This window comes from Sinocyclocheilus rhinocerous, unplaced genomic scaffold (genome assembly GCF_001515625.1).
Source record: "Sinocyclocheilus rhinocerous isolate Xijiao unplaced genomic scaffold, SAMN03320098_v1.1 scaffold616, whole genome shotgun sequence".
NCBI classification, from domain to species: domain Eukaryota; kingdom Metazoa; phylum Chordata; class Actinopteri; order Cypriniformes; family Cyprinidae; genus Sinocyclocheilus; species Sinocyclocheilus rhinocerous.
In genome coordinates this window covers 960495-987175 of record NW_015631496.1, presented here as the reverse complement: position 1 = coordinate 987175, position 26681 = coordinate 960495, and the positions used below count along the sequence as shown (strand labels likewise).

Genomic DNA, 26681 nt, shown 5'->3' with positions numbered 1-26681 from the left:
TTTGTTTGGGCGTCTGGAGCCGCCCTTAGAGGGGGGGATATGTAATGTGGTGTTTGGTTTTTGTGTCATGTTCTCATGTCTTTTATTTTGAAATTATTTCATGCTGTTAGTGTCATGCTTCCCTTGCCCTCTTGTCTTCATGCCATTGGTTCCTCTGTTTTTTGTGTTATGTTCTGATTGGTTGTTTTAGTCATGTGTCTTGTTTCCCATTGGTTTGTTATTGTCATGTGACCCTCTTGTTTGCTATAAGTAGCCATCATGTTCCCATAGTCTTCGTCGTGTAGTGAAGTTATAATCCGCTGTCGGTGAGTCTAGTCTGTTCATGCCACGTCAAGTCTGTTCATGTCAAGTCTGTTCATGCCTCGTCAAGTCTGTTCAAGTCAAGTCAAGTCTGTGTATCTTGTTTGGATGTTTGGATCACGTCTGTAAATAAACTGCACATGGGTTCTTCACTACTCTCGCCTTCAGTGGATGATTCGTTACAATTTCTTGCAAAAGGAGTGTTTTTACAACTTTTAAAACTATATATTACACCAGGAAATATGTGGTAACATTTCATTAATTTCTTTTTAATAAATGCCACTGATAAATACAACAAAGTATATCTTTAACTACACTTTATCGTATGAACAACGAGTCAGTGACTTCACTGATTTAAGTCTCTCAGTTTGTTGTAAGCTACAAGTATCTGAGTCACAAAAAAAACAACTTAGTATATTAGGCAATACTGGCAATACTTTATTTTAAGGTGTCTTTGTAACACATGTTACATGTACTTTTATAATAACAATACATTATGCATATTACATGCAAGTAACACTAAGCCAAACAATAATCCTAACCATATAGTAAGTACATGTAGTTAATATTACTCAGTACTTAAATGAATAATTACACTGTAACAAGGACACCTTAAAATAAAGTGTAATCGAGTATCTTAATACAATGTAATGGTAAAAGCAACAAATGTCATTTAAACCCGTTTTTGGGAAAAATGGAAGGATTCTAACAAGGATCTGGTTTTCAGTTCCTGATATATACATGTGTTTTTTTTAATTGCATTCATTAAAAAACAGTAACATTAGGATAAATATTTAAGCATTTTTTTAAAAAATCAACATTGAAAAATATAGTAGTTAATATAACTTACGAGAGCACCAGCTTTTCCAAGGTCAAGTTTGTTACACTGGATCCCTGTGTTCTGTTCTGTGAACGAGCAAAGTCGATGAGCAGCAGTTCCAGGCCTTTGATTGAACTGATTTCCAAATTTACCAGAGCCATTCTCATAACTTCCTCATTGAATTTACCTCGATAGAAGGTTAGGAGTTGAGACTTTACATACTGCAGGCCATTAAAAATATCATGTTTACCAGTATAGTACTGAAATTCAAAAAGGTTTCGGAAACGTAGCACATCAAAAGTCTTGTTTGCCAGATCTTTCAATATCATAGGAAGCATATCTGGTTTTTTGTCAAAAGCTATATCGAACCACAAGTTTTTTGTGTCGAGGTTGCTGAAATACCCAGGTTCATAACTTTTAAAACCAGTACCAGTTTTAATAGCAAACTTGTCCAATGAGATGTTCTTCAACACATAAATGTCATGGCTTCCCAAACTACTGACCAGCGATCCACCAATGGACAGCACTTTTAACTTTGTGAAATTCAAAAAAGAAGCATCCAGAGATGCTTGTGTGTACAAATTATTGGACATTTCCAAAACCTTTAAATTTGTGAGCGGCTCAAGAGCTTTGAATGGAATTTCTGTCAGAGAGTTATTAAATAAGTTTAGATTCTCCAAAAAAATGTTTCCATGAAAGGCATCATCCACTATTAGAGAGATGTTGTTGAAATTAAGCTTGAGGACTCGCAGATGACTAAGTTTGAACAGATCTTGTTTGCTGATGACCTGTATGGTATTGAAAGACAGGTCGAGCTCTTCCAGAGAAGCAGTCAGATTTGTTATAGGCACATGGTCCAGCCGTAGACCTTTACAGTCTGCTGAACGCCTATCAGATGTTATTGTACAGGACTGATTGGCTTTAGTTGGTTTAATGTGCACAACTGCCTGGAGGCTGAGAAGAAGAGCCAGTAAAACAAACATTCTCATGGGCTTTGCTTAGATCTGAAACAGAGGATAGGGAAAAATATTTCCGTTATTAGCAACCCAACCTTTCAGTTTCAGTGTTTCAATTCATGTTATAATAGTAAGAATGCTTAATGACATGGACGAGGTCCAGCAAGCAAATCAAGCTCAGAATTTACTTAAATATGCTGTGTTTACTGGAAAGGATAAGAAATTATTATAACTACAGTATAATTATTTATGCAATAGCTATGTAAGAATGGCTGACAATGAGGAAATGAGATAGAAGTTGGCAGACAATAAATGGTTTGTTTCAGTTGTGAATCAGTCATACTGTCAGTTGTTGTACAGTTGTTGGAAAAATGAAACGTTCTCACAATACACTTTGTGTACAACAACTAATGTTGACTTTTGAAAATGTGAGCATATAGCAGGTAAAATAAGTATTGAACACGTCACCATTTTTCTCAGTAAATATATTTCTAAAGGTGAAGACTCTGTGGAAGAATGGGCCAAAATCACACCTGAGCAATACACGCGACTAGTTTCTCCATACAAGAGGCATCTTGACGCTGTCATTACCAACACGTTCTCACAATACACTTTGTGTACAACAACTAATGTTGACTTTTGAAAATGTGAGCATATAGCAGGTAAAATAAGTATTGAACACGTCACCATTTTTCTCAGTAAATATATTTCTAAAGGTGCTGTTGACATGAAATTTTCACCAGATGTCCATAACCACCCAAGTAATCCATACATGAAAACAAAACAAAACAAATACTGTAAGTTCAGAAATTAAGTTCTGTGTAATAAAATGCAATGACACAGGGAAAAAGTATTAATGGGCCAAAATCACACCTGAGCAATACACGCGACTAGTTTCTCCATACAAGAGGCATCTTGACGCTGTCATTACCAACAAAGGCTTTTGTACGAAGTGTTAAATAAATTTCAGTAGTTCAATACTTTTTCCCTGTGTCATTCTATTTTATTACACATTACTTAATTTCTTAATTTCTATTTGTTGTTTTATTTGTATGTATGGATTACTTGGGTTTTTACCGACATCTGTTTCATGTCAGCAGCACCTTTAGAAATATATTTACTGAGAAAAATGGTGACGTGTTCAATACTTATTTTACCCGCTGTATCTCAAAATCAATCCTAATGTTGCTATGTGAATATGAAAATATGGCAAACATCCTGTTAAATAAATTAAGAAGCACATTTTACCTTTTACATGAGAACCTGTAGTTTTTCAAAGTCTGGGTTTGTGGAAGAAGCAGGAATCCACAATAGACCCTCCAACTTCATCTGCCGGAAAGAGTGATTAGTCAGTCGAAATGTCTTAAAAAGTACTAATGAGAGTGCAATGCTCATGCACAGTAATAATTAAACACCTTTTTGCCATGTGACTTACTGCGCAAATCAATATTCCTGCCAAGGACAGAAAGAGGAAATTATTAACCTAAAGTAGCTCTGCCCTCTAGAACAGACCCTTCATTATTGTCTTTAGTTCCTTGCACCCCCAAAAAAAGTTCCCTGCCGAGTTCCATTAAGTGATTCAATGTTTCATCGGCAAAGCAGGATTTAACAACATTGTTGTTAGTTGATTTATTATTATTTTTTTTTACTATTCTTTGTTTTTATACAGCCAGTTTAACTTAATGGCAGTTTAACTTATGACCCCTGTTATGAGTCAGTTGCAACATTTGATTTTGGCTATTCAAGTATAACTTGTATGTATATTTTCATATGTACAGTAGACATGTTACGGCAGTGTGGGTGGTAGCTGACAGAGGTGGCTTTTATGTATAAAATGTGGCTTTCCAATACAAAACATCTCTGAGAAAATTAAGGAAATGCAAAAATGGTTGCAACCGTACCCACTCTCCCCTACTCAGCTATATTGTACACAAAGTGTGTTTGACCGAGAATTGTGGTTTGACCTGGGAAAAAGCACATCTGAGGCGCGCAAGAGTTCAAGAGTCCTTCAGCAGTCAACAAGCATTTGGAGGTATTTAGGGATGTGAAGCTCGCGGAAATTATGTTCAGCGTTTGGTAGGGTAAAGTTAGGTTATATCGCACTGACACTAGAATAAATATTGTGGCAATAAAAATGAGCAGGAGGGAGAAAATCGACGAGGAGGGATAAAACGGTGTTTATAAAGTTGCTTCCGTACACCAGTCTACGCTTTAAAGTTTGACTAATTTGATAAACTTTTAAAGACAAACAAACGTACACTGGCAGCTAATACAAACACAGGTGGATTTTAGTTTAGTTACATACGGACAGTGTTGGGAGTAACGCATTACAAAAGTAATAATATTAACCTACCACGTTACCCTCCACTGGATGTAGAATGAGCAGCATTAAACTACATTTTGGCATTTTATAATACTAATGTGGATAGTAACTCAAAAGTAACTCAAAAGTAGTGTAACGCATTACAATTCAGAGACAGTAATATTGTAACGTAACTAATTACTTTCAAAAGACAGTAACTAGTAATATATAATGTATTACATTTTGGAAGTAACTTGCCCAACTCTGCATACGGACCACAATGGTTTAAGTCGGTATAGCTAGGCTTAATTTGCACATGGCAGGTATATAGATTTTCATCGTTCTGTTTTAATGATTCATGAATAATCCTTGTGGGAAGAAAACATATAGCATAGCGTATTTCTTTTTATAATAAGACAAATTAATGCTCACCTCTGTCGAACTGGAAAAGGTTTCGAGTTTTCAAACTTTGCAAGATGACTTATAAAGTTGGTCCAGGCGTTCCAGTGGTCCCTTTAGATATGATAAATGTTCAGGGGTCGTTCGAGCACATCGTATCAGCGTTCACTGAGCTCCTTCCTTCAGTCTGTGCCTGGCGGTGCTGTCTGTGCTAAAACTGCAAGCGGCGATGTTCCGCCCCGTTAATGGTTCGCTGTGGTGAGTGAAACAGAAACGGCCGTTCTGGGAAAAAATCTCATTAAAGGGGTAGGCCTACAACAATGGATATTCTGTCATTGTTTAGTCACCCTCATGTCGTTCCAAACCTGTATGATTTTCTTCTTCTGGTGTAACACAAAAAAAGATATTTTGAAGAATGTCAAATGACCAAAAAGCTTTGTAACATTGACTTCCATTGTATGAAAAAGTATGACATTTCTCAAAATATCTACTTTTATGTTTCACCGACAAAGAAGTCATACAATGACATGAGGGTGAAATGATGACAGAATTCCCATTTTTCTGTAAGCTATCCCTTTAAGTTTAAGAAGATAAGTGCAACCTGATTTTTAGAATATAGTGAATTAAAATATAGTGATATAGTGAATTATAGAATATAGTGAATTAACTGTGATTCAGATTACGTTATCATATTGTGTTTAAACATTTTTTTTTTTGCAAACAAACATTTTAGCTTATGTGTATATTGTTTGAAGTAGACAACTTAGTAACCAATTCAATTTAAGAAATAGTGGGATTTACAGTGTTTTGCTTAAGTTTGGTTCTTCTCTCAGCATCTCTCAACAGGCATATGTTTGGAACAACATGAGGTTTACAGGGTAGTCCACCCAAAACTGAAAATTCTGTCATCATTTACTCACCCTCATGTTATTCCAAAAATGTGTAACTTCTTTTTCTTTCTTTCTGTGGAGATATTTTGGTTCATACAATGGAAGTTAACTTTCTTCACAATATCTTGTGTGTGTGTGTGTGTGTGTTTTAACGAAGAAAGAAGTGTAAATATAACCATTTAATGTGTAACAGATTTAACTTTTCATTGAACTATTCCTTAATAAATTATGGCAGACATTTCATTTTAGGTGAACTGTTCCTTTAAAGATCTGGGCTGCTAACACAAAGATTGCAGGGTTGATCCCAGAGCCCTGCACACCCTCAGGGTGTTCTAGAAGTCATTACAATTAGTGCACTATTTGCCTTTGCCAAAGACATCTGCTAAATTAACATGTGACCACATGTTGAATGCCTATTGCCAAGGAAATTCCCTCATTGAGGTGTTTCTACATTGTGTAATAGCAATGTTTTGTGCCATATTACAGCTTTTGATTGTTTTAATGTACCCTTTTACAGATCATTGGTGCATTTTTTTTTGCATGTTCCCTAATGTTTGAACATGTTCTATTGATGTGAAAAACAACAATTTACCACAAATTGCACAACAGCATTCTGTACCATGTACATGTTAAAATAGTAAAAACATAATAAAACAATATTGCTAAACAATAAAAAACAAATACAGTCAATTTTTTCATTTATTTTAATGCACATTTTCAGGGAAACATTTAATGTATAATTATATGTTTCTGTATTTTACAATGTCTTCAATCCCTTTAGAAAAAAATTGCTATGACTTTTGGTAACCAGTTATAAATATTAATTATTAAGTGCAAGCTTACACAACTGCAAGATGCTTTTGAGCAGTAAACCGTGTTTTTTTTTTTGCAAACAAACATTTTAGCTTATGTGTATATTGTTTGAAGTAGACAACTTAGTAACCAATTCAATTTAAGAAATAGTGGGATTTACAGTGTTTTGCTTAAGTTTGGTTCTTCTCTCAGCATCTCTCAACAGGCATATGTTTGGAACAACATGAGGTTTACAGGGTAGTCCACCCAAAACTGAAAATTCTGTCATCATTTACTCACCCTCATGTTATTCCAAAAATGTGTAACTTCTTTTTCTTTCTTTCTGTGGAGATATTTTGGTTCATACAATGGAAGTTAACTTTCTTCACAATATCTTGTGTGTGTGTGTGTGTGTGTTTTAACGAAGAAAGAAGTGTAAATATAACCATTTAATGTGTAACAGATTTAACTTTTCATTGAACTATTCCTTAATAAATTATGGCAGACATTTCATTTTAGGTGAACTGTTCCTTTAAAGATCTGGGCTGCTAACACAAAGATTGCAGGGTTGATCCCAGAGCCCTGCACACCCTCAGGGTGTTCTAGAAGTCATTACAATTAGTGCACTATTTGCCTTTGCCAAAGACATCTGCTAAATTAACATGTGACCACATGTTGAATGCCTATTGCCAAGGAAATTCCCTCATTGAGGTGTTTCTACATTGTGTAATAGCAATGTTTTGTGCCATATTACAGCTTTTGATTGTTTTAATGTACCCTTTTACAGATCATTGGTGCATTTTTTTTTGCATGTTCCCTAATGTTTGAACATGTTCTATTGATGTGAAAAACAACAATTTACCACAAATTGCACAACAGCATTCTGTACCATGTACATGTTAAAATAGTAAAAACATAATAAAACAATATTGCTAAACAATAAAAAACAAATACAGTCAATTTTTTCATTTATTTTAATGCACATTTTCAGGGAAACATTTAATGTATAATTATATGTTTCTGTATTTTACAATGTCTTCAATCCCTTTAGAAAAAAATTGCTATGACTTTTGGTAACCAGTTATAAATATTAATTATTAAGTGCAAGCTTACACAACTGCAAGATGCTTTTGAGCAGTAAACCGTGCTGAGCGTCCCTACATGAGAAAACACTCCCTGCCACAAGTCTCGGGCGAAAAAACACAAGGCATAGCAAATGACAGACAGACAATAAAAACACAATGGCCTTAAACACCAGTTACAGAGCAAAAAAAATAATTTAAAAACATAACATGTAACAGTTGTTTACAGTTGTTACTTTGTGTCATCTACATTGAAGGGCCCTGTGTCACTTACACTGCCAGAAGTATTTTAGAGTGTGTGCGTGTGTCGGTGTGTGTATATTTAGATACTGCTATATGTGTGTCAAGAAAGGTAAACGTTTGGCTTCGAAGCACAGTGGAAAAGTTAGAAAAGCTCTTTGACGAAAATGACACAACATTGGTTTGGCACTACAACGTTCCTTCATTTAGTGCAGTGTAGCACATTAGGCCAAGAGACAGAGGTACGAGTACACAGAGAGGGTGACAGTGCTGTGGCATTCAGCATGCATGCAAACAGAAGGTTAGCACACGCTACCATATATAGCTAATGCACTAATGTGTAAAGCAACACTGCAGTCAGTCCCAGGACTATTTACATGGCTTTCATTTATGACACTTAGGTTTGCCCAAACGTCAACCCAGAGATTCAAACTGAGGTAAAAAAAAAAAAAAAACCCCGGCTCCTTTTAGTTTAGGATTGGCAGATTACAGTATGTCAACAGCAGAGCAAGAAACAGAGCGTCACAAGACATAACTACATAACTAAATACAAAAACAAAGTCACAACATCCATCATCTGAAAACACAATGCACTTCTGGTTAATTAGTGATCAATTCTTTCATAACACCATTGTCCTGCTCCCAAAATATAGTGAGGAAAGAGCAAGGTTAAAGACAAAATTGGCATTTGGGGTCAGTTGCTCTGAGTGAGAAAGAGGGAGAAAAACAGAAATAGTGGTGGGGTGTGTTAGAGGTGCAGATGATGATTAGAAGTGTGCTAGAATGTTCTTGTATGAGCGTTTTTATTTGTTCCTTTCTGTAATGTGTATAAGATAACCACCCAAAAGTTTGATTGGCTGAAGTCATGATCAAATGAAATGTTATGAAGTAAAATGCTGACAGATTTACACTCTGAGCACCTTAGTGCAGGATGACTGTTTAGATCCATCAGGAATACGTCCTATTCCCATAGGCAGCAATGGTGAAGAACAGCATAAGCAGAGCATTACAATTAAAACTACAGCATAATTAAGCCTCTGTACACTGCGACTACAAAATGCAACTCCATGTTACATGTACTGAAGCTTATTGACCGCGAAATGTAAAAATGTATTTCATGAGCATGAAAAGTACAGGCATCAAGGATGCAAGAGTGTTTATGTCTGTTTGTTAAACACAGTGATGTACTGAGATAAACTGTAAAATCCGGTCATTATGAATTCTGGTTATTCTTCCTGTCCATCCACTGAGCAAAAGTAGTTGAATCTGTGTCAGTTTTGCATGGATTTGTTTTTCAGTTCACAATTCTAATTGTGGTTGGTGAGTGATTTCAAACTTGCCAAACAGGCGTAAACTGTATGTCAGCTGTATGTACTCCTGAAATCGTGCTGAAATAACATTCTGCGTTAGGTCGGATTGACTCAATGGAAAGACAAAGCCAGCAGATTCTGCAGGTTCTGCTCAGTTTGCAAGTTGTGCTTAGGATGTGACCCTTAAAGCTTAAAAGGGACTCATCCTTGTTTTAAGGCTTCAGAACTGTCCTAATGGCACACAATGGAAAAGTCGAAGGATTTATAACAATATATTCATGTTTCAGCATGTACTCGCACATCTAACACATCTGTAGCAATTCTACATACCAACGAAAGAGTAACACTTTAAAATAAGGTTCAATTTGGTTAAATCATTAGGTAACATGAACTAAAAATGAACCACATAAATGAATAAAATGTTAATTTCTGCATACACTAATGCATTTTAGCATCTCAAGTTGTTTAAATGAAGAAATGTTGTTTTACTTTTTTCACCTTTATATAGTGTGCAGTCTGTCTAGTTAATGTATTATGAACAAACATGAATTGACAATGAATAATAGCATATTAAATATTAAATAATAGTAAATTAACCCTGGTTGCTAAATGCTGTAAAAATTCTTCATAGTTAGTTCGCGATACCCTATTCTTAACTTATGTAACTGAACCTTTCTGAAAAGTGGTGTTGCTAAGAAAATTAACCAATAACTGATCTGGATTCCATGTCTGAGTGTAGTTAGCAAAGCAGTCCTCTGAAACATCTGAATGATGGCACTAACATTTTGCAAGCAATGTATTATGCAGTACAAATCTCATGTATTAGATATTGAATATACAGTATATAAGTCTAAATGCTTTCAGGCTGATGGCATGAAATAGTTCACTTACATAAGTTCATGTTTTACATAACACTGAAGTTTGGTATGATAAAGCATTTTGCAAAATGAGACGATTTCAGGCATTTTCTCGGCCCTTTAAAGAAAAGAATAAACTTGTGATTGCTCTGAATAAGAAACAAGAAACACAGTTTATACAGAGACCAGCTGCTCCCCTGGGGTTTAGTCGGACCGGCCTAGGTACTCATGCTCTGCTGACCTTAGTATTAAACTTGTTTCCTTTTGAGCCCCCAGGATTCATTGGATCTACAGGAGCCAGTGTGCCGTGGCAGCCAGCAGCAGAGTCGACCCCAGGGTGGAGGCTAGCGAGGTGGAGAGGGGCCCACTGTTGAACACCAGCTTGTAGGACACCACCTCCTGCTGCAGGCCGCTCTCCTCCACCATGCAGCGGAACACGCCCTCCTTCAGAGGCAGGTCAGGGGTGGGCACCAGCACACAGGAGGAGCCGGAGATGGTGCAAGGATATTGCTTGATGCAGTTGTCTTTCTCCCAGCGGTAAGTGGCATGATAGGAGCGCACGGGGCACGGTAGCAGGACGGGTCCATCTTTATCCACTAAAACCTGTTTGGGGATGGTGCTACGTGCCTTAGGAGCTGTAGCCCAGGATGATAGGAAATATCTTTGTGTGATTAAGTCATTTTGAATAAAAATACTTTAATTTTATATATACACTACTGTTCAAAAGTTTGGGATCAGTAAGATTTTTTGGAAGAAGTCTCTTATGCTCACTGAAACTGTATTAATTTGACTAAAAATACAGTAAAAACAGTAATATTATTAAAATAAATTCAACTTTTTAAAGAGGTCATATGACGTTGCTAAAAAGAACATTATTTTGTGTATTTGGTGTAATGCAATGTGTTTATGCGGTTTAAGGTTAAAAAAACACATTATTTTCCACATACTGTACATTATTGTTTCTCCTCTATGCCCCGCCTTTCTGAAATGCGTAAATTTTTACAAAGCTCATCAGTCTGAAAAGCGAGGTGTATGCTGATTGGCCAGCTATCCAGGGCATTGTGATTGGCCGAATGCCTCAAGCGTGTGACGGAAATGTTACGCTCCTTACCATACTGTGATGCCGTGTCCCGGCGCGATGACACAAAACCAATAAAACCCATTACAAACGAGCCATTTGTTGCATCCAGTGGGGACATAATTACTGATTATAATGACTTATACTGTCTTTTTACGCGTTGCATTGCATATCGCGCCGCATAAACATAAAACCATGTTGTGATCGGAGAAATGACAAACAACAAGCGCTACTCTACACTGCTCAAAACTCGCGTTTGAATCGTCAGTGGAAAATTATTTTAATATGAAAACGTAACAAAGTAGTTTCGCTTTCACACCGAAACACACAGCGTCTTCACGACATAGCGGCGGTGGCGGCAACAATACTACAACCAGAATCAAAGTTACGCCTTCTTTCTTTGTGTGAACATTTGGGCGGTGTTATGCAAATCTTCCCACACAGTGACGTAGACATGTGGGGCATGTTGGAACGAGCCGTTTTAGGAGGGCGTGGTCGAGTCTTAACTTTTATAAAGAATATCTCTTTGGGTTTGAGACTTTAGTCTTTGCAACTTTAGGGATCTTTTCTATTCACGAACAGCTTGTAACACTCCAAAGAGAAAGTAAAACTTGAAATCGCATCATATGACCCCTTTAAAATAACCATGTTCTATATTAACATATTTTAATTGTAATTTATTCCTGTGATGGCAAAGCTGAATTTTCAGAAGCTATTATTTCAGTCTTTAGTGTCATATGATCTAATAAGCTGATTTAATGCTCAAGAAACTTTATTATTATTATTATTGCTTTTATTAAGTTGGCTTGAGAAAGCCAACTTACTGAAATCCTATTTAAACGTCTTCTTCTTCTTCTTCTTCATAGACCAAATTTTAAAGTGTATCTCCTCCTAGACTTTTAAAGCTACAACCACCAAACTCGGGTCAGACCTTCAGACTGGTCTGACTCGGGTTGCTATATCTTTTCTAACTGATCCGGCTTATGGTTTTCATAAACCAGACTATCAAATCCACCTAAAATCCCATAGACTTTCATTGAGGTGAAAACTTTTATACAATAAGACTTATGGTGTATTTAAGCTGTCTATTGCTATAGCAAAGCTTAACAACTCGCTACTGAAAAAACAGCTAAAACCAGCCTAAGCTGATTGGCTGCTTTGGCTGGTCTCCCAAGCTGGTGTTAAAGTGGTTTTGGCCACTTTTTTAGCAGGTCAGGCTGGTCTTAGCTGTTTTTTAGCTGTTTTTTTACTGAATCAACTGGTTTTAGCTGGATTAGCATAGAAACATGCTAACAACATGCTAGTAACGTTGCTAATCATGCTATAAACATGCTAACAAAATGCTAGTAACTTGCTAATCATGCTAACAACATGCTAGTAACATGGTAGTCATACTAGAAACGTGCTAGTAACTTGCTAATCATGCTAAAAAGTGCTAACACCATGCTAGTAATGTGCTAATCATGCTAGTAACATGCTAATCATGCTAGAATCATGCTAGTAACATGCTAATCATGCTAGAATGCTAGCAACGTGCTAGTAACTTGATAATCATGTTAACAACATGCTAGTAACTTAATAAGCATGCTAACAACATGCTAGTAACTTGTGAATCATGCTAATAACATGCTAACAAAATGCTAGTAAATTGCTAATCATGCAAACAACATGTTAGTAACTTGTTAATCATGCTAGAAACAAAATGCTAGTAACTTGCTAATCATACTAGAAACATGCTAGCAAATTGTTAAACATGCTAGAAACATGCTAGCTTAATGCTAGTAACGTTAAACAAGCTTGAAACATGCTAACAACATGCTAGTGACTTGCTAATCATGTTAGAAACATGCTAGCAACATGCTAGTGACTTGCTAATCACGTTACCAACATGCTAGTAACACTCTAGCAACCACCCTGAGTACCCTAGTAACCGCATAGAAACACCTTAGCAACCACTCTGGGTACCCTAGCAACCATACAGCAACACCCTAGCAGCCACCCCGGGTACCATAGCAACCGCATAGTAACACCCAAGCAACCACCCTGAGTACCTTAGCAACCGCATAGCAACACCTCCCAAGTACCCTAGCAACCACCCCGGGTACCCTAGCAACCACATAGCAACACCCTAGCAACCGAACAGGGTACCTTAGCAACCACATAACAACACCATTGCAACCGATCCGGGCACCCTAGCAACCGCATAGCAACACCCTAGCAACCGACCCGGGTACCTTAGCAACCACATAGCTACAACCTAGCAACCACCCCAAGTACCCTAGCAACCGCATAGCAATACCCTAGCAACCACCCCAGTTATCCTAGCAACCGTCATAGCAACCACTCCAAGTACCCTAGCAACCACCTAGAATACCTTAGCAACCACTCTGAGGTCCTTAGCATCTATCTATCTATCTATTTCAAACTTTCTGGTCTGGCTTTCTCAAGCCAACTTAAAGTTTGTCTTGACAAACTTTTAGTTATTATTATTTTATCATCATTGTCGGAAACAATTGCGCTGCTTAACACATTTTTGTGGAAACCGTTTTTTACATTTTTTTCAGGATTCTTTGATTAATAGAAAGTTTAAAAGAACAGCATTTATTTGAAATACAATTTTTGTAACAATGTAAAAGTATTTATTTTAAATTATTATTTTACATTTATTTTAAATGTCTTTGTTGTAGACATGATATGACTGGTAATTTGTGTCTCTTCTGAACACAGAAAACTTGCTCTACAAGATTTCATTTTTTTTATTACTAGGGTTTTAAGTGTTTATTGTTCTTTCATTTGTACAGAAGATTCTCTAAAAGCAATTTTCACTTCCATTAAACCCTGTTAGGTCAGCAAACTCCAGTACAAATATTTTTTTGTCAAGCAACAGGAAAATACAAACTATATATAGAATAAATCCAAAACTTGGATTCAGTGGGAATTTGGGAAGAAGAATTAACTGTTAAATAGTGCTAAAAAGTGTTCAGAGATACAATCATAAAACTGCACGTTTAGAAGTCTTTTTGAACAACCTACCTGTAGCATAGCCACAGACCGAGGCATTGGAGTGGTCAAGGGTCTGAACAAGGGTTCTAATTTCAAATAGGGAGAATAGAAAATAGTTTACCTTAGCAGGAAAAACAGTAATGCATTATTGTGTTGGGATATTTGTGAGTCCATATGTACCCAGTGCTAATGTTGTAGTCTGGTGGGATTGCAGTACATTTCTTCTTGGACACATCCCACGCACAATATGGATCTCGTGAAAGGATGCATTCCTGGCAGCTGGCTCCGTAACGACCACAGTCAGCCAGGGGGATGCGCTGCACCTCAAGCTCTGTGCCAATATACAGATGACCCTGGCACAAAGTAGAATACAGAGGTGAAAGGTGCCATCTGGCACTCTTTTAAATATCTATGTGTACAGCCTTTAAATTACTTTCTGATTGTAAAGTAAAAATAGTGATTGAAAGCTAAATATATTACAGTGGAATAATATGTCCTACCACTGCAGGCTAAAATTGGCCTGTTTTAAAGTGAATTAGCTTATTTAAATGCGGGCCTTTACCTTTTTAGAGTCAATGGCCATGTTGATAACGGGACTATCATCGTGGAATAAAGAGTACTGTGCTATGATAAAGGCTCCTTCTATGGTATGCAGCACCTTCAGGACTTTTCCCTTCTCTGTAAAGGAGACACAGGGAAAAATAGCATTGGAAGAGACACAAAAAGAATAACAGAATGAGATTAAAATATATGGGATGCAAGATATTGGTGCCATATACAGTATAATATTTGTTGATAGTAGAGATTTATTTATTTATTGGTATTACTCAGTATAATATTATATAATATAATCCATTATATCCATATAATATATAATAATGGATATTTAATAGTTCTGCACATTTCCTCTATTTTTATATTTAGATTACCTTTGCTGCATCTAACACATATTAATTTTCAAAAATACTAATAATTTAATAACAATGTTAAATGTAATCTTTTGCAAATCTTTAAACGAATATCCATTTTCTATTCATTCATATATTGTGATGCCTAAATTCCCTTGTAGCATTTAAAACTGATGATTTTAGTTTGTCATGTCTTATTTTTTTTTATTTATGCAAAATAGAATAGAATATTAAAATCAGCTATTTGTCTGTCAATCAAAATTCCAATACTGGTGTAGTTTGCAAATATACTATTTTAGTGCTATTTTAAAGCAATGAAGCTGCAAAAGACACAGGCGCAAGTGGAATGCAATAAACACAGTGACATTAATTTGTAAGTAAATATAATGGGCGATATATTGCGTCACCAAAAATTATTGAGGTCATGTGCATATATTGTGCAATATATATTGATTATTGCGACAGGCCTAATTCTCTGCAATTCACAGTACCTGTGCCCAGATAAATGATGCTGTAGTGTTCATCATTGACAGCCAAGACTGTGTCTGCCACAATATGTGTGAAGTGGTCTTGAACTGGCAGGTCTAGAGGAGCTTCGTCGACCGGGATGATCATGTCCTCAATCTCAGGGTGATCCTTGATCACAGTCAGGATCTTTTGGGTATGAGCCTGAGTGTTATTCCTAAAGGCACACTGGATAAAGGTGAACCATAAAAATTAAGAATCAGGCTGTGCCTTTGTTTTGTAGATAGATAATTTAATAAATGTTCAGAATGTAATCACACTGTATGTATAACAACATGACTATCTGTTGGCACATAATTTTGCCTTTGACTGGTTTATGTTTCAGTGTTGTACCGTTCCAGGACGGGGAATTGACAAAGGTGAGTTGTAGCCCTTTAGTTTGGATGTAGAAAAGGCTTGGTCAATGTCTTCAATGGAGTAGGCACACACTACAGTGGTGTTCCTGTGGAAAGACATAAATGTGGAAATGGATCTTAAAGGAATAATTCAAGACAATTTTTGCAAGTTGTTCTGAATTATGGACTATTTAATATTAGTGAATGATGGATTTGTTTTTAACAGGATTCTCTGGTGAACAAGTGATGAAATGCTAAATTTCTCCAAACATGTTTCGATACAACAAACATTTTGGATGGCCTGAGGGTGAGTAAATGTACAGCTAATTTTCATTCTTGTGTGAATTATTGCTTTAATCAGTTACAGATTAATGTAATGAGTCAAGTACAGCAGCAATGCACAGACATTAAAATTCTGGTTAATACAGATAAAATTATAATTATTTTTATGTTTTGACCAATAACTATTTACTATACTTAAAAATAAATTTATTAAATAAAATAAAAAACGAAATAAAAATTTGGTTGTTTCAAATGAAACAAGTGTATTTAGGACCCCCAACATTATAATGAACAGTATGAAAAATGGATATTATTCAGAGATCTGCTAAAGATTACATTTACCAGTGTTAATATAACAATAGTGAAAAATCAGTGTGCACTAAACATGCATTAAATTTCCGAGATCGAACCAATACTGATAAATTAAAAAATAAAAATTGTAATATTGATTGATATGGTAACAATATTTGTATATACCTTTTAAAAAAGTAAGCTTGAAGTGAGCACGACTGACATTGTTTTTGTCAATGTTTTGAGTAAAAATCTATAGGGATGTATTTTTGGTGTATAATGTAGTCTTGCTGAAGGCTTTATTTCAGCAGCCTGATGTCAAATGTCTTCCTACTCACTTTTTGACTTCCCATCTGCTTACCAAACATTGGAGAAGATGCCGTATATCAACCCAGTGCGTTGATGAGAGGACAGAACGAAAGCCTGCTTGAAGTTGTTGTACTGTACAGGAGTTCCAGCTTTCCCACACATCACACGTGCCTTCAGGAACGTAGTCCAGGAGTTTGGCAGCACGTTCTGAAGCCCTCCCTCATCAACCTGAGCCACAGATGCAAAGGTTATCAAAAACCTAGAGTCCTCACAGCAGTGTATATGAAGCAAGAATGCATAAAAGATTGTTACCATGCAGACTCGCCCTATGCGAGCCCTGTATGGCTCTTCATCTAGACTGGCTGTACTGTTGACCTCACTGAAGAAGAAATAGATCTCATCTTTGAGTTTCTCTGTGTGTGGTATCACAGCGGCTCCTGCAAACTGGGGATCTGAGGGAGATGGTGAGAGCAAATGTATTATTTTCAAAGACTCAAACTTGCATTAGACTTGGAACCTATACCTTGGTTGAAATTGGATTTTTTTAATGTTTAAAATGTCTTCTCCTATCTCATATTAATATGCAGAGATTTAATTTGTCATTTGTGAGTTGAGTTCACCAAAACTGTAAACACTGTGGTGCTGCTATCAATATTGGTGTTTGAAAGGCATATCATGCAACATTCACTCATCCTGAATGACATAAGACTGGGGTTGGACTACTAGTAAAATTCAAATGAATAATTTATAATATATATTGTAATATATGTTCCGTATACTACCATTCAAAAGTCTTTTGATTGAAAAGTTAGCTTTGACACCACAAGAATAAATTATATATTAAAATAGAAACGCTTATTTTTATAATTGTAATACTATTTCACAATATTATGTCTTTTTTTCTCTATTTTTGATTTTTGATCAAATAAATCCAGCCTTGGTGAACATACAGTAAGTGACTTGTTTTGAAACATTAAAAAAATCAGTATATTTTATTTATATATGTTAGGGGGGGGTGTCACTCCAGAATTTTCAAACAAACTCCGTTTTACAGTACTTTACTGTATCAGATTAAATAGTAACTGACATAGCACAGGTGAATCCATTAGTTCAGTCCTTCATGAAAATCTTTGCTAATCCCGTTTAGATAACAACTGTCAACTCACTCTGTAACCATTTATTCTCTGTCTTCAGCTGCTTTTTGTGAAAGTAACTCAAAAGTAACTCAAAAGTAGTGTAACGCATTACAATTCAGAGACAGTAATATTGTAATGTAACTAATTACTTTCAAAAGACAGTAACTAGTAATATATAATGTATTACATTTTGGAAGTAACTTGCCCAACACTGTTTGCAATACTTTGATACTCAAACTAAAAAAAGAGGCCTGTGAATGCACACACAAAGCAATTTCATGGCAGCGCTGCTTCTACTTCCTTCTGACTGACAGTTAGAGACATTGTTGAGACATGCAACTTCTTTCAGAATCAGTGTTGACCTTTCAGCTCTGCTAACCTCACATGGCATATAAAATACTCAATTTTGTACCTGACATTTAGAACTTTAAATAGGAGGGCGAAAGCTCTCTTTGTCATATACTACAGGGATTGTTGTTCTTTTTGTTATTTCATCCGCTACACGGTATATTTTCAGTAGAGAACTGACCAGTTTTGATGCGCTGAGCCTATAATGCATTGTTTATAACAAATGGATCTCTGTTCTCTGAGGGATGTCATTTATGTCATTTACTCATTAAAAGTTACATTATAGTCTGATGTACTTAAATACCTATCAAAATGAAGGAACTAAATGAAAAATTTGAACAAATAACATTCTCTCTCGTCTTCCTTGCATTATATCCTTTCTTTTCCCTTTCTCCATTCCCATCCTCCTTCTACCTGCTGACAGACTGATGGACCGCTGAAAAGGGAAAGGTGCCAAGATGTTAGACGCTGCTGTTTCCTCCGGCATGTCCGTCAATACACTGTCATTTACCTGGGTGAGAGAGATGATGGGATTATTCACTACTTCTTAGGCTTTTCATAAAAAAAAACAGCATAGGCACTGCAGCACTTGGAGAAATCAGGCCACTTTTTAGCAGAAAATATGCTGAAAACTTTTTTCCATAATCTTATTCATACACCAAATGTGCGTCCCACATTTCAGGATGTCAAACTCTCATTTTATTGTATTGCTTTCCATTCTGTCTGGTTTTCATCCTAAGGAAACTGTTAAATGGTTGGGTTATAAATCACACCCACGGCAGAGACACACTAAGGTTATGAAAATGTGCACAATAATACAGAAGCAGTTAAATAAATAGCCTGAATTCTGCCAAAGCAGCTGAGCTCGCAGGGAAAACTAGCCTCATTTTCCTTTGCTCCTTCCTGTAATCCACAGAAAATGCTAAAGCGATTGAAACAACTTACATTCGATAAGTGTCTTCACAACAATTTGTGATATTAAAGGAATGTGAAATGTCTGCATTGAGCAGCTGTGGTGTGCATGTTTTTTTTCTTCTTTTTTTTAATTTCTGCAATTACAGAATAGTAGATAATTTGGCCTTCCTGTGTCTCAAACAGTAGAGCATTACACTGGCAACACCAAAGTCAAGGGTTTGATTCTCAAGGAAAGCAAGAATTGATTCAATGTGTCCTCTGAATGTAGTCTAAGTTGCTTTGCCAAATGCATACATGCAAATATAGACACTAACAAAGAAAGACACATCTTAATCTTAAACACTTTTGTGGTTTGCTTACAGATGGAGTTTAAATTGCTTCAGGACTGAGATAGTCGCATATATAATGGCAGGTAAGGCATCTTACCAGGAGCCAACATTTAGGAGCACCTGCTCTTGTCCCACACACCACGAACGAATCACCAACTCTCTCAATTACTGTGATGAAATTAGCACACTCTTGCTACAGAAAGATGAAAGAACACAATATGTGTCAATGCAAAACATATAGACATCATATATTACAAATTAAAGAAATAGATATAGTTGTTAAACACAGTATGTCATCCAGTGTGGACATTTTTACTTTTGTCTATACTAAACTGGATTTTGTGAACATAATCAAGTTTGTTTTTCAGAATGATTGACTTAAAAACTCCTAACCACCATCTTTATTTAGATATTTAAAGAAGCCCATCACTCATCAGTTGGCTGTCTGTGCCATTACCCTTAAAAAAATAGCCTCATTCAGTCAACTCTGAGTGATGACCTGCTCATCATGGATGACTATTTCTGTATATGTTGAACCAGGGCAGTGAATCCAGCCAGGCTCCAGCTTGCATAATGAGGAGCGTGTGGGAAACATGTTCACAAATGTTCTGATTACAGTTTCAGAATTCTGTATTTATTCTACTCCAGCTAAACCTGATGAGTGTAATTCACTCAGAGGGTTTATGAGAAACGGATAACTGGACACTAGTCATTTCTTGTGGTTAGATTTGTGAGTGCACTGAATCACTAGGCTTAAATGAGTCAAGATAATCAGATTCTCACAAGCAACTTGAGGTCTGAATTGACTGAATATTGTGAGATTGAGAATATTGTTTCTCTTACCTTCCATGCTGGGGATTTAGAGACACACGTCTCTTTTGCATTCTCATCCATTACCGCATGGATCTGTGAGCACATCAAAAACATACTAATCATGCTGGCTTGCATACATAATAATGTAGCGATGAATTCTTCTCATCATGTTAATGCTATATTCTATAATTACAGTGAGAAACAGGTCATAAAGTTTTATGGTGACAGTAAAATAATAATAAACCATAACTATCCCTCCTTGACAAGAAATGCTTGCTTTTATGCAACCACAAGTAATCGTTTCAGGGAGTTTCCATTATAAAGCATTGTTCTGCTCCATAAATAATAGCATATTTTTGCTACTTACTGAGTACCAGCTATCTAGGTCAGGATTTAGAGCAGTGATAGATCTACTTTGGCTCCAGGTTATTGTGTCAGCTTTTACAGTACTTTACTGTATCAGATTAAATAGTAACTGACATAGCACAGGTGAATCCATTAGTTCAGTCCTTCATGAAAATCTTTGCTAATCCCGTTTAGATAACAACTGTCAACTCACTCTGTAACCATTTATTCTCTGTCTTCAGCTGCTTTTTGGAGCCATATGTGCGACGGATAGAGCCAGTATGTCCTGCAACCGCTGACAGAGCAGAGTACAGATTCCCATCTAAATGAGGAGAGAGAGATAAGTATATCCATCAGCCAAACCTCTGTGACTACAGTTCTGTCAAAAGATTCCCTTAAACTTTGATTCAAATTTAGCAATGTTTGCAATCAGTGTTGGGAGTAACGCATTACAAAAGTAATAATATTACAGTAGTATATTACGTTTTGCTGTAACGCAGTAATATAACGCATTACTAATCAAATTTGGGTAATATTATTACTCGTTACAATCTCAGTAACGCAAGTTATTAGAGACACACGTCTCTTTTGCATTCTCATCCATTACCGCATGGATCTGTGAGCACATCAAAAACATACTAATCATGCTGGCTTGCATACATAATAATGTAGCGATGAATTCTTCTCATCATGTTAATGCTATATTCTATAATTACAGTGAGAAACAGGTCATAAAGTTTTATGGTGACAGTAAAATAATAATAAACCATAACTATCCCTCCTTGACAAGAAATGCTTGCTTTTATGCAACCACAAGTAATCGTTTCAGGGAGTTTCCATTATAAAGCATTGTTCTGCTCCATAAATAATAGCATATTTTTGCTACTTACTGAGTACCAGCTATCTAGGTCAGGATTTAGAGCAGTGATAGATCTACTTTGGCTCCAGGTTATTGTGTCAGCTCCCCTACCTGCGTGTCATGCACTCCTTTATCACTGAAGGTGAGCTTATAGATGACCCCTTGGCCCCCCACATACAGGACATCAGTTTCCTGTAGGTGGTAAACCGTTGTGTAGTTCTCCGGTTTCATGAAGCGAAACCGAGGTGACTCTATAGAGAAATTGACAGAAATGCAGTGTATAAAACATTTTCTGGCAGTCTTTAAATGTATATATTCACATGCTGCATGAATAAATAATGTGTGACTACGAAAATAGTGGTTCTGAACAGGAGGGTTGCAATTCAAAAATGGGTCACAGGGAAGGACTATGCAAATAATAAAATACAACTAGACATAAAAAATATGTATAGTTAGGATAGCAAAATAAATAAGCTTTTTATATGAGATCATTTAAATGCATTAAATGCTTCATGTATCTTTTATTGTTGAGATAAAAGGCTGTGCATCCAAACTCTAAGCTAATATTAACTGAATATTTGAAACAGTGTTGCAACCAATGTATACAGTACATTAAAGAAATAGTTTTACTCACCCACAGGCCATCAAAAATGTAGATGAGTTGGATACGTCATCAGAACAGATTTGGAAAAATGTAGCATTACATCACTTGCTCGCCAGTGGATCCTCTGGGTGCAGTCAGAATGAGAGTTCAAACAGTTGATAAAAACAATGAGCCACAAGTAATCCAGTCCATCAGTTATCAAAGTGAGTCAACTGTGAATTGAAAAGTTGCATGTTTGTAAAAAACAAATCCATCATTAAGATGCTTCTTGCGAAATACTAGTCCATAATCCATAATAATGCTTCATCCAGTGAAAAAGTGCATCACCTGTTGTCCTCCCAAATTAAAATCCACCAACATCTTTGTTTAGAATTGTTTTGAACTGTTTACATTTGATCTGTGCATATTTCAGATTGACTCAGACAAGACAACATTTTCTTCACTGGAGAAAGCAATATTATGGCTTATGGACTCATATTTTAGCTGGAAGCAATGGTTTTTAAGTTAAAAATGTCTTAAAGATGGATTAAAATATGCAGGTTTTTACTTCAATGTTAATTTATGTTGTGTGCATTACTTGTGGATTATTGTGATGCTTATCAGCTATTTGGACTCTTATTCTGACGGCACCCATTCACTGCAGAGGATCCATTGGTGAGCAAGTGATGTAATGTCAAATTTATCCAAATCTGTTCAGATGAAGAAAAACTCATCTACATCTTGGGTGAACTATTCCTTTAACAAGACTGTCGATTTTCCTTTTCTGCCTGTTGTAAATCATTTTGAATATTGTGGGTGTTATGCACTTACTAAATGTATGTTAAACATTATGCTATATTATTTAAGGGATTTTAGTTGATTTTCACGGTAAAATGGGTTTTGGAGCACAATCAGTTGAGATCTAAATTATCTAAATGATTCATTCAAATGCCTAAGCCACTGTAGTGGGTGTTTGTCATCTGACCTAAATGAAGAAAACGGTCAAATGTGGTTGTCAGGGGCAACAGTTATGTAAAACTATAAATTATTTCCACTACATTCTATAAAGCGGGGATTTGTGATTATTTCATAAAACTAACATGTTGCAACAGGTGTTTGTCTCGGTCTGCGCTGGTAGAGATTTCATCTTAATCAATAACTCGCTATTCGAAGCGGGGGCTGGCGAGGTCGAAAAAGCCTGCAGACCAGTCTGATCCGGTTTCTATTTGCATACGAAGGTGTCGTTTTCCATAGCACAGTACTTTAGTTTATGAGATTATTTGTCCCGCCATCTCATCCTTCGTGATTTCAGGGAATACGTGCGTCGTTGTCCATGGTGCTCAAGTGGGCGGTCAAAACCTACAAGCTCACTGGAGACTCATATTGGTCTTTCTCGTTGCTTTCTCATATCTGTAATTGTGAGTGGTTGTAGCATCACGTAACACTGAGGGCGATGACCGTGAGACATGTTGATGTTTTCAAATAAACACTTGTGAATCGCATGACCCATACTGGCTGTATCGACATAGACTTAAGACTGTGAACGTGCTTGGAATAGATAATAGTGGTAGGTTTCGTGGAATTTTCCATGGGCTATTCTCTTCTGCGAGTGTGTTTTTCCTTGCATCACATGTTGTGCCCTGAGTCTTGGAAATGCATCAGTTGCTGCAGTGCCATCATTCCCGTTAGCTCGCGCACCTGCATTGCAGCTCTGTAGATTGCGTCCTATGATTTTCTTAAATCAAACCCACGTGCAGCGTATTCTACACGAAAACTGCGTTGAAAATCAGCAACGTCATTCAATAGATTTACAGGTTTAGTTAAGAAGCGAATGGTCATTTCAGAAAATTACTTATTCTGTAGCCTCCAGGAAGATTCAGAAGCTTGTTTACTCATACATCCCAAGCAGACTACTCGCTCTTGAACAACATTACTAACATGTCTTAAAGATATGTTAGTATGGATACACAGTCAAAAATCCTTCCAGCATCCTTGTATGAACCTTCGGTTAGATACGTTCAGTTAAAATGTTGGCTCCATCACTATTTGTCAGTACTTAACGCTTTGCGTTTACTGTATTTTTTTATCATTGTAATCTAATATAGGCTTATGAACTCTTAACCATGATTAATACCACATATACGTCATAAAGTGAAGTCATGACGTGCATATGAGCCTTAATCGGTTTTTGTTTTCAAAACAGCAATGCAAAGCAATCAGTGCCCCATCTTGGCCTGCTTCCATTTACTAACAATGTGATCTGACTTCTTCTGTTTCTTATATCCTAATGGAACTGGAAGTCTTATTACGCAGCAGTTTTTGTTTTCCCGAGGGGAAAATAAGATTAGCAATTTCTGCTTTAGTAAGGATAAACATCAGAGACTGAGAACGAGAAATTTCCAGAACTCTCCACAGAATCCATATGCAGACTGAAACTATTGCACCGAAGAAAAACAAAATCTTACCCATTACGGTGAATTTCAGCCGAGGTGATTTTTCGGCCAAAACCATTGAGAAAAGAGTTGCCAGTATGAGCAGATTCATGTTGTTCCGCGATGCTTTAATTGGAGTGACGCCACGTTAATAAAAGTCTCGTTTTAGATTAAGACTGGTGTTGTTTTGCAGGAGTGCGCGTGTGATAAGCGGGCGCTGCCTGTCTCTCACCAGCCCTCTCTGAGAATCTGAGGGCTAATTGCCTTCACGTCACACCTTCTGAAAGAGAGAGAATGGAGCGAGCAGACATGCGCTCACAACAGCGATCACGCGGATTGACATCTTTAGATAAAGCTAAACACTTTTTCATGTATTTATTTACATGCAATGCATTGTGAAAAATGTATTTCACTGTAATACACTTCAGCTTGTAGATCGCACAGACACTAAATATGTCTTGCAGTTTATCATAGTTAAAGCCTTTAAAGGGTTAGTTCACCCAAAAATGAAAATTCTGTCATTAATTACTCACCCTCATGTCGTTTCAAACCCTTAAGACCTTCGTTCATCTTCGGAACACCAATTTAGATATTTTTGATGGAATCTGAGAGCTGTCTCACCCTGCATAGACAGCAACGCAACTGAAATGTTCCCAAGTCCAGAAACGTAGCAAGTAATCTGTAAAATAATCCATGTGACATCAATGGTTCAACCGCTATTATACGAAGCTATGAGAATACATTTTGTGCACAAAAGAAAAAAAAATAACGACTGTATTCAACAATTTGTCTCCTCCGGTGGCATCACCCTGGTGCCATTTTGGAGAATATCCGCTGGACATAAACAGCGTATTGTGGTGTCCACAGCGGTTGAACCACTGATGTCACATGGATTATTTTACCGATCTCCTTGCTACGTTTCTGGACTTGGGAACATTTCAGTTGCGTTGCTGTCTATGCAGGGTAAGACAGCTCTCAAATTCCATCAAAAATATCTTAATCTGTGTTTCGAAGATGAACGGAGGTCTTACGGATTTGGAACGACATGAGGGTGAGTAATTAATGAAAGAATTTTCATTTTTGGGTGAACTATCCCTTTAAAATTGCTCTAGACTGAAGTCAGTGATAATGTTTTTTGATAATGTTAATGTTCTTTGCTTGCTTAATTTCTGTAGCCCTGTATAATTCTGCTGTAATTAACTATATTCACTATATTTTGCGATACTTACAATGTTTTTATTAAATTGTGATCATGTTAAATACAAATTCAGCCTCATTAAAAATATTTTATGACCTGACACCCATATCTGGTACTTGCCTAAAATGATGGGTTTATGATGTGTGCAGTTAATAGATTGCACTTGGATACTTTTAGCCTTACCCTGGAGTTGGTTCACTCTCTGCCTATGCATCTAGAGATTGTAGTGATACATGACAGTAAAAAATGACTTGAAATAATCCTGAAAGTACCTGAAGATAAATGCTAAAGTGTGCCCCTTAAAAGCATAAGTGGCCCCTGTCTGACCCAGTATTTTAACCTTATGATGCATGCATAAAAAAATGACTAAATCACCAAAAATACTACCCAGTGATTTAATGTAGGTTATTGGTAGTTTGTAGAGAAGTAAAGAAGATTTTAGTATCTACAATGTATAAGTATATATCTATATTTATCTCTCTCTCTCTCTCTCTCTCTCTATATATATATATATATATATATATGATTGAATGCCTATACTATTTTTAATTTTGTCGTTTTGTCACATTTAGGCTTTTCAACCCGGGTAGGGGGCCAACTCTAGTAAGGACCATCTTACTCCTTTTTTTAATATTTTACATTTTGTGCTATAACAACTAAATTAGCAAATGTTTTGCAATATATATATATATATATATATAAATTTTCTTCAGTGTGCTGTTCATTTTGCTTTGTCAGAATCAGCATTTAGGATCAGCTCACTCTGCATCTTGCCCATGTTATTGTCCTATTCTTCAAACTCATCAATACTCCTGAAGCTCAGATACTTGCTGTGCTCAGTGCATCAGTGAAAGAGTGGGCCTGAAAAGATACTTAACTTTGCCACTTCCTCATTCAGTGTAGATTATTTGACAAAAAAACTTTTATCGAACATTTATCATAAGTATTTTCAAATGATGTGTGGGTAAACTGATATATTTCAGTTTCAAAGCTTTTAAATTGTGCAAACTTGCAAACGTACAGGCCATTGTCTCATTTATGTCT

The 26681-nt window shown here is 36.4% G+C and overlaps 1 protein-coding gene and 1 pseudogene across 1 annotated transcript; both read right to left on the bottom strand.

The window, feature by feature from the left end:
• Nucleotides 1-2124, bottom strand: part of LOC107741756 (toll-like receptor 2) — a 4629-nt pseudogene extending 2505 nt beyond the window's left edge.
• Nucleotides 2125-7444: 5320 nt separating this feature from the next.
• Nucleotides 7445-24679, bottom strand: LOC107741775 (semaphorin-7A-like). Its single transcript, XM_016554557.1, has 14 exons — nucleotides 24473-24679; nucleotides 21536-21675; nucleotides 20251-20313; nucleotides 19505-19600; nucleotides 18483-18674; nucleotides 17846-17903; nucleotides 16992-17131; nucleotides 16732-16907; nucleotides 15796-15904; nucleotides 15429-15630; nucleotides 14592-14707; nucleotides 14210-14382; nucleotides 14060-14115; nucleotides 7445-10583 (listed from the first exon to the last, which is right to left on the bottom strand). The coding sequence occupies exons 1-14, from the start codon at nucleotides 24549-24551 to the stop codon at nucleotides 10237-10239; spliced, it is 1947 nt and encodes a 648-aa protein (XP_016410043.1). The 5' UTR covers nucleotides 24552-24679; the 3' UTR covers nucleotides 7445-10236.
• Between the last annotated feature and the right edge of the window lie 2002 nt (nucleotides 24680-26681).

Coding starts and splice junctions, on each gene's coding strand:
- LOC107741775 (XM_016554557.1), bottom strand. CDS start 24,551: ATGAATCTGCTCATACTGGCAACTCTTTTCTCAATGGTTTTGGCCGAA. Junction 18,675..19,504: donor CTCCTAAATGTTGGCTCCTG/GTAAGATGCCTT, acceptor TCTCTCACCCAG/GTAAATGACAGTGTATTGAC. Junction 14,708..15,428: donor CATCATTTATCTGGGCACAG/GTACTGTGAATT, acceptor TCTCCTTTACAG/AGAAGGGAAAAGTCCTGAAG.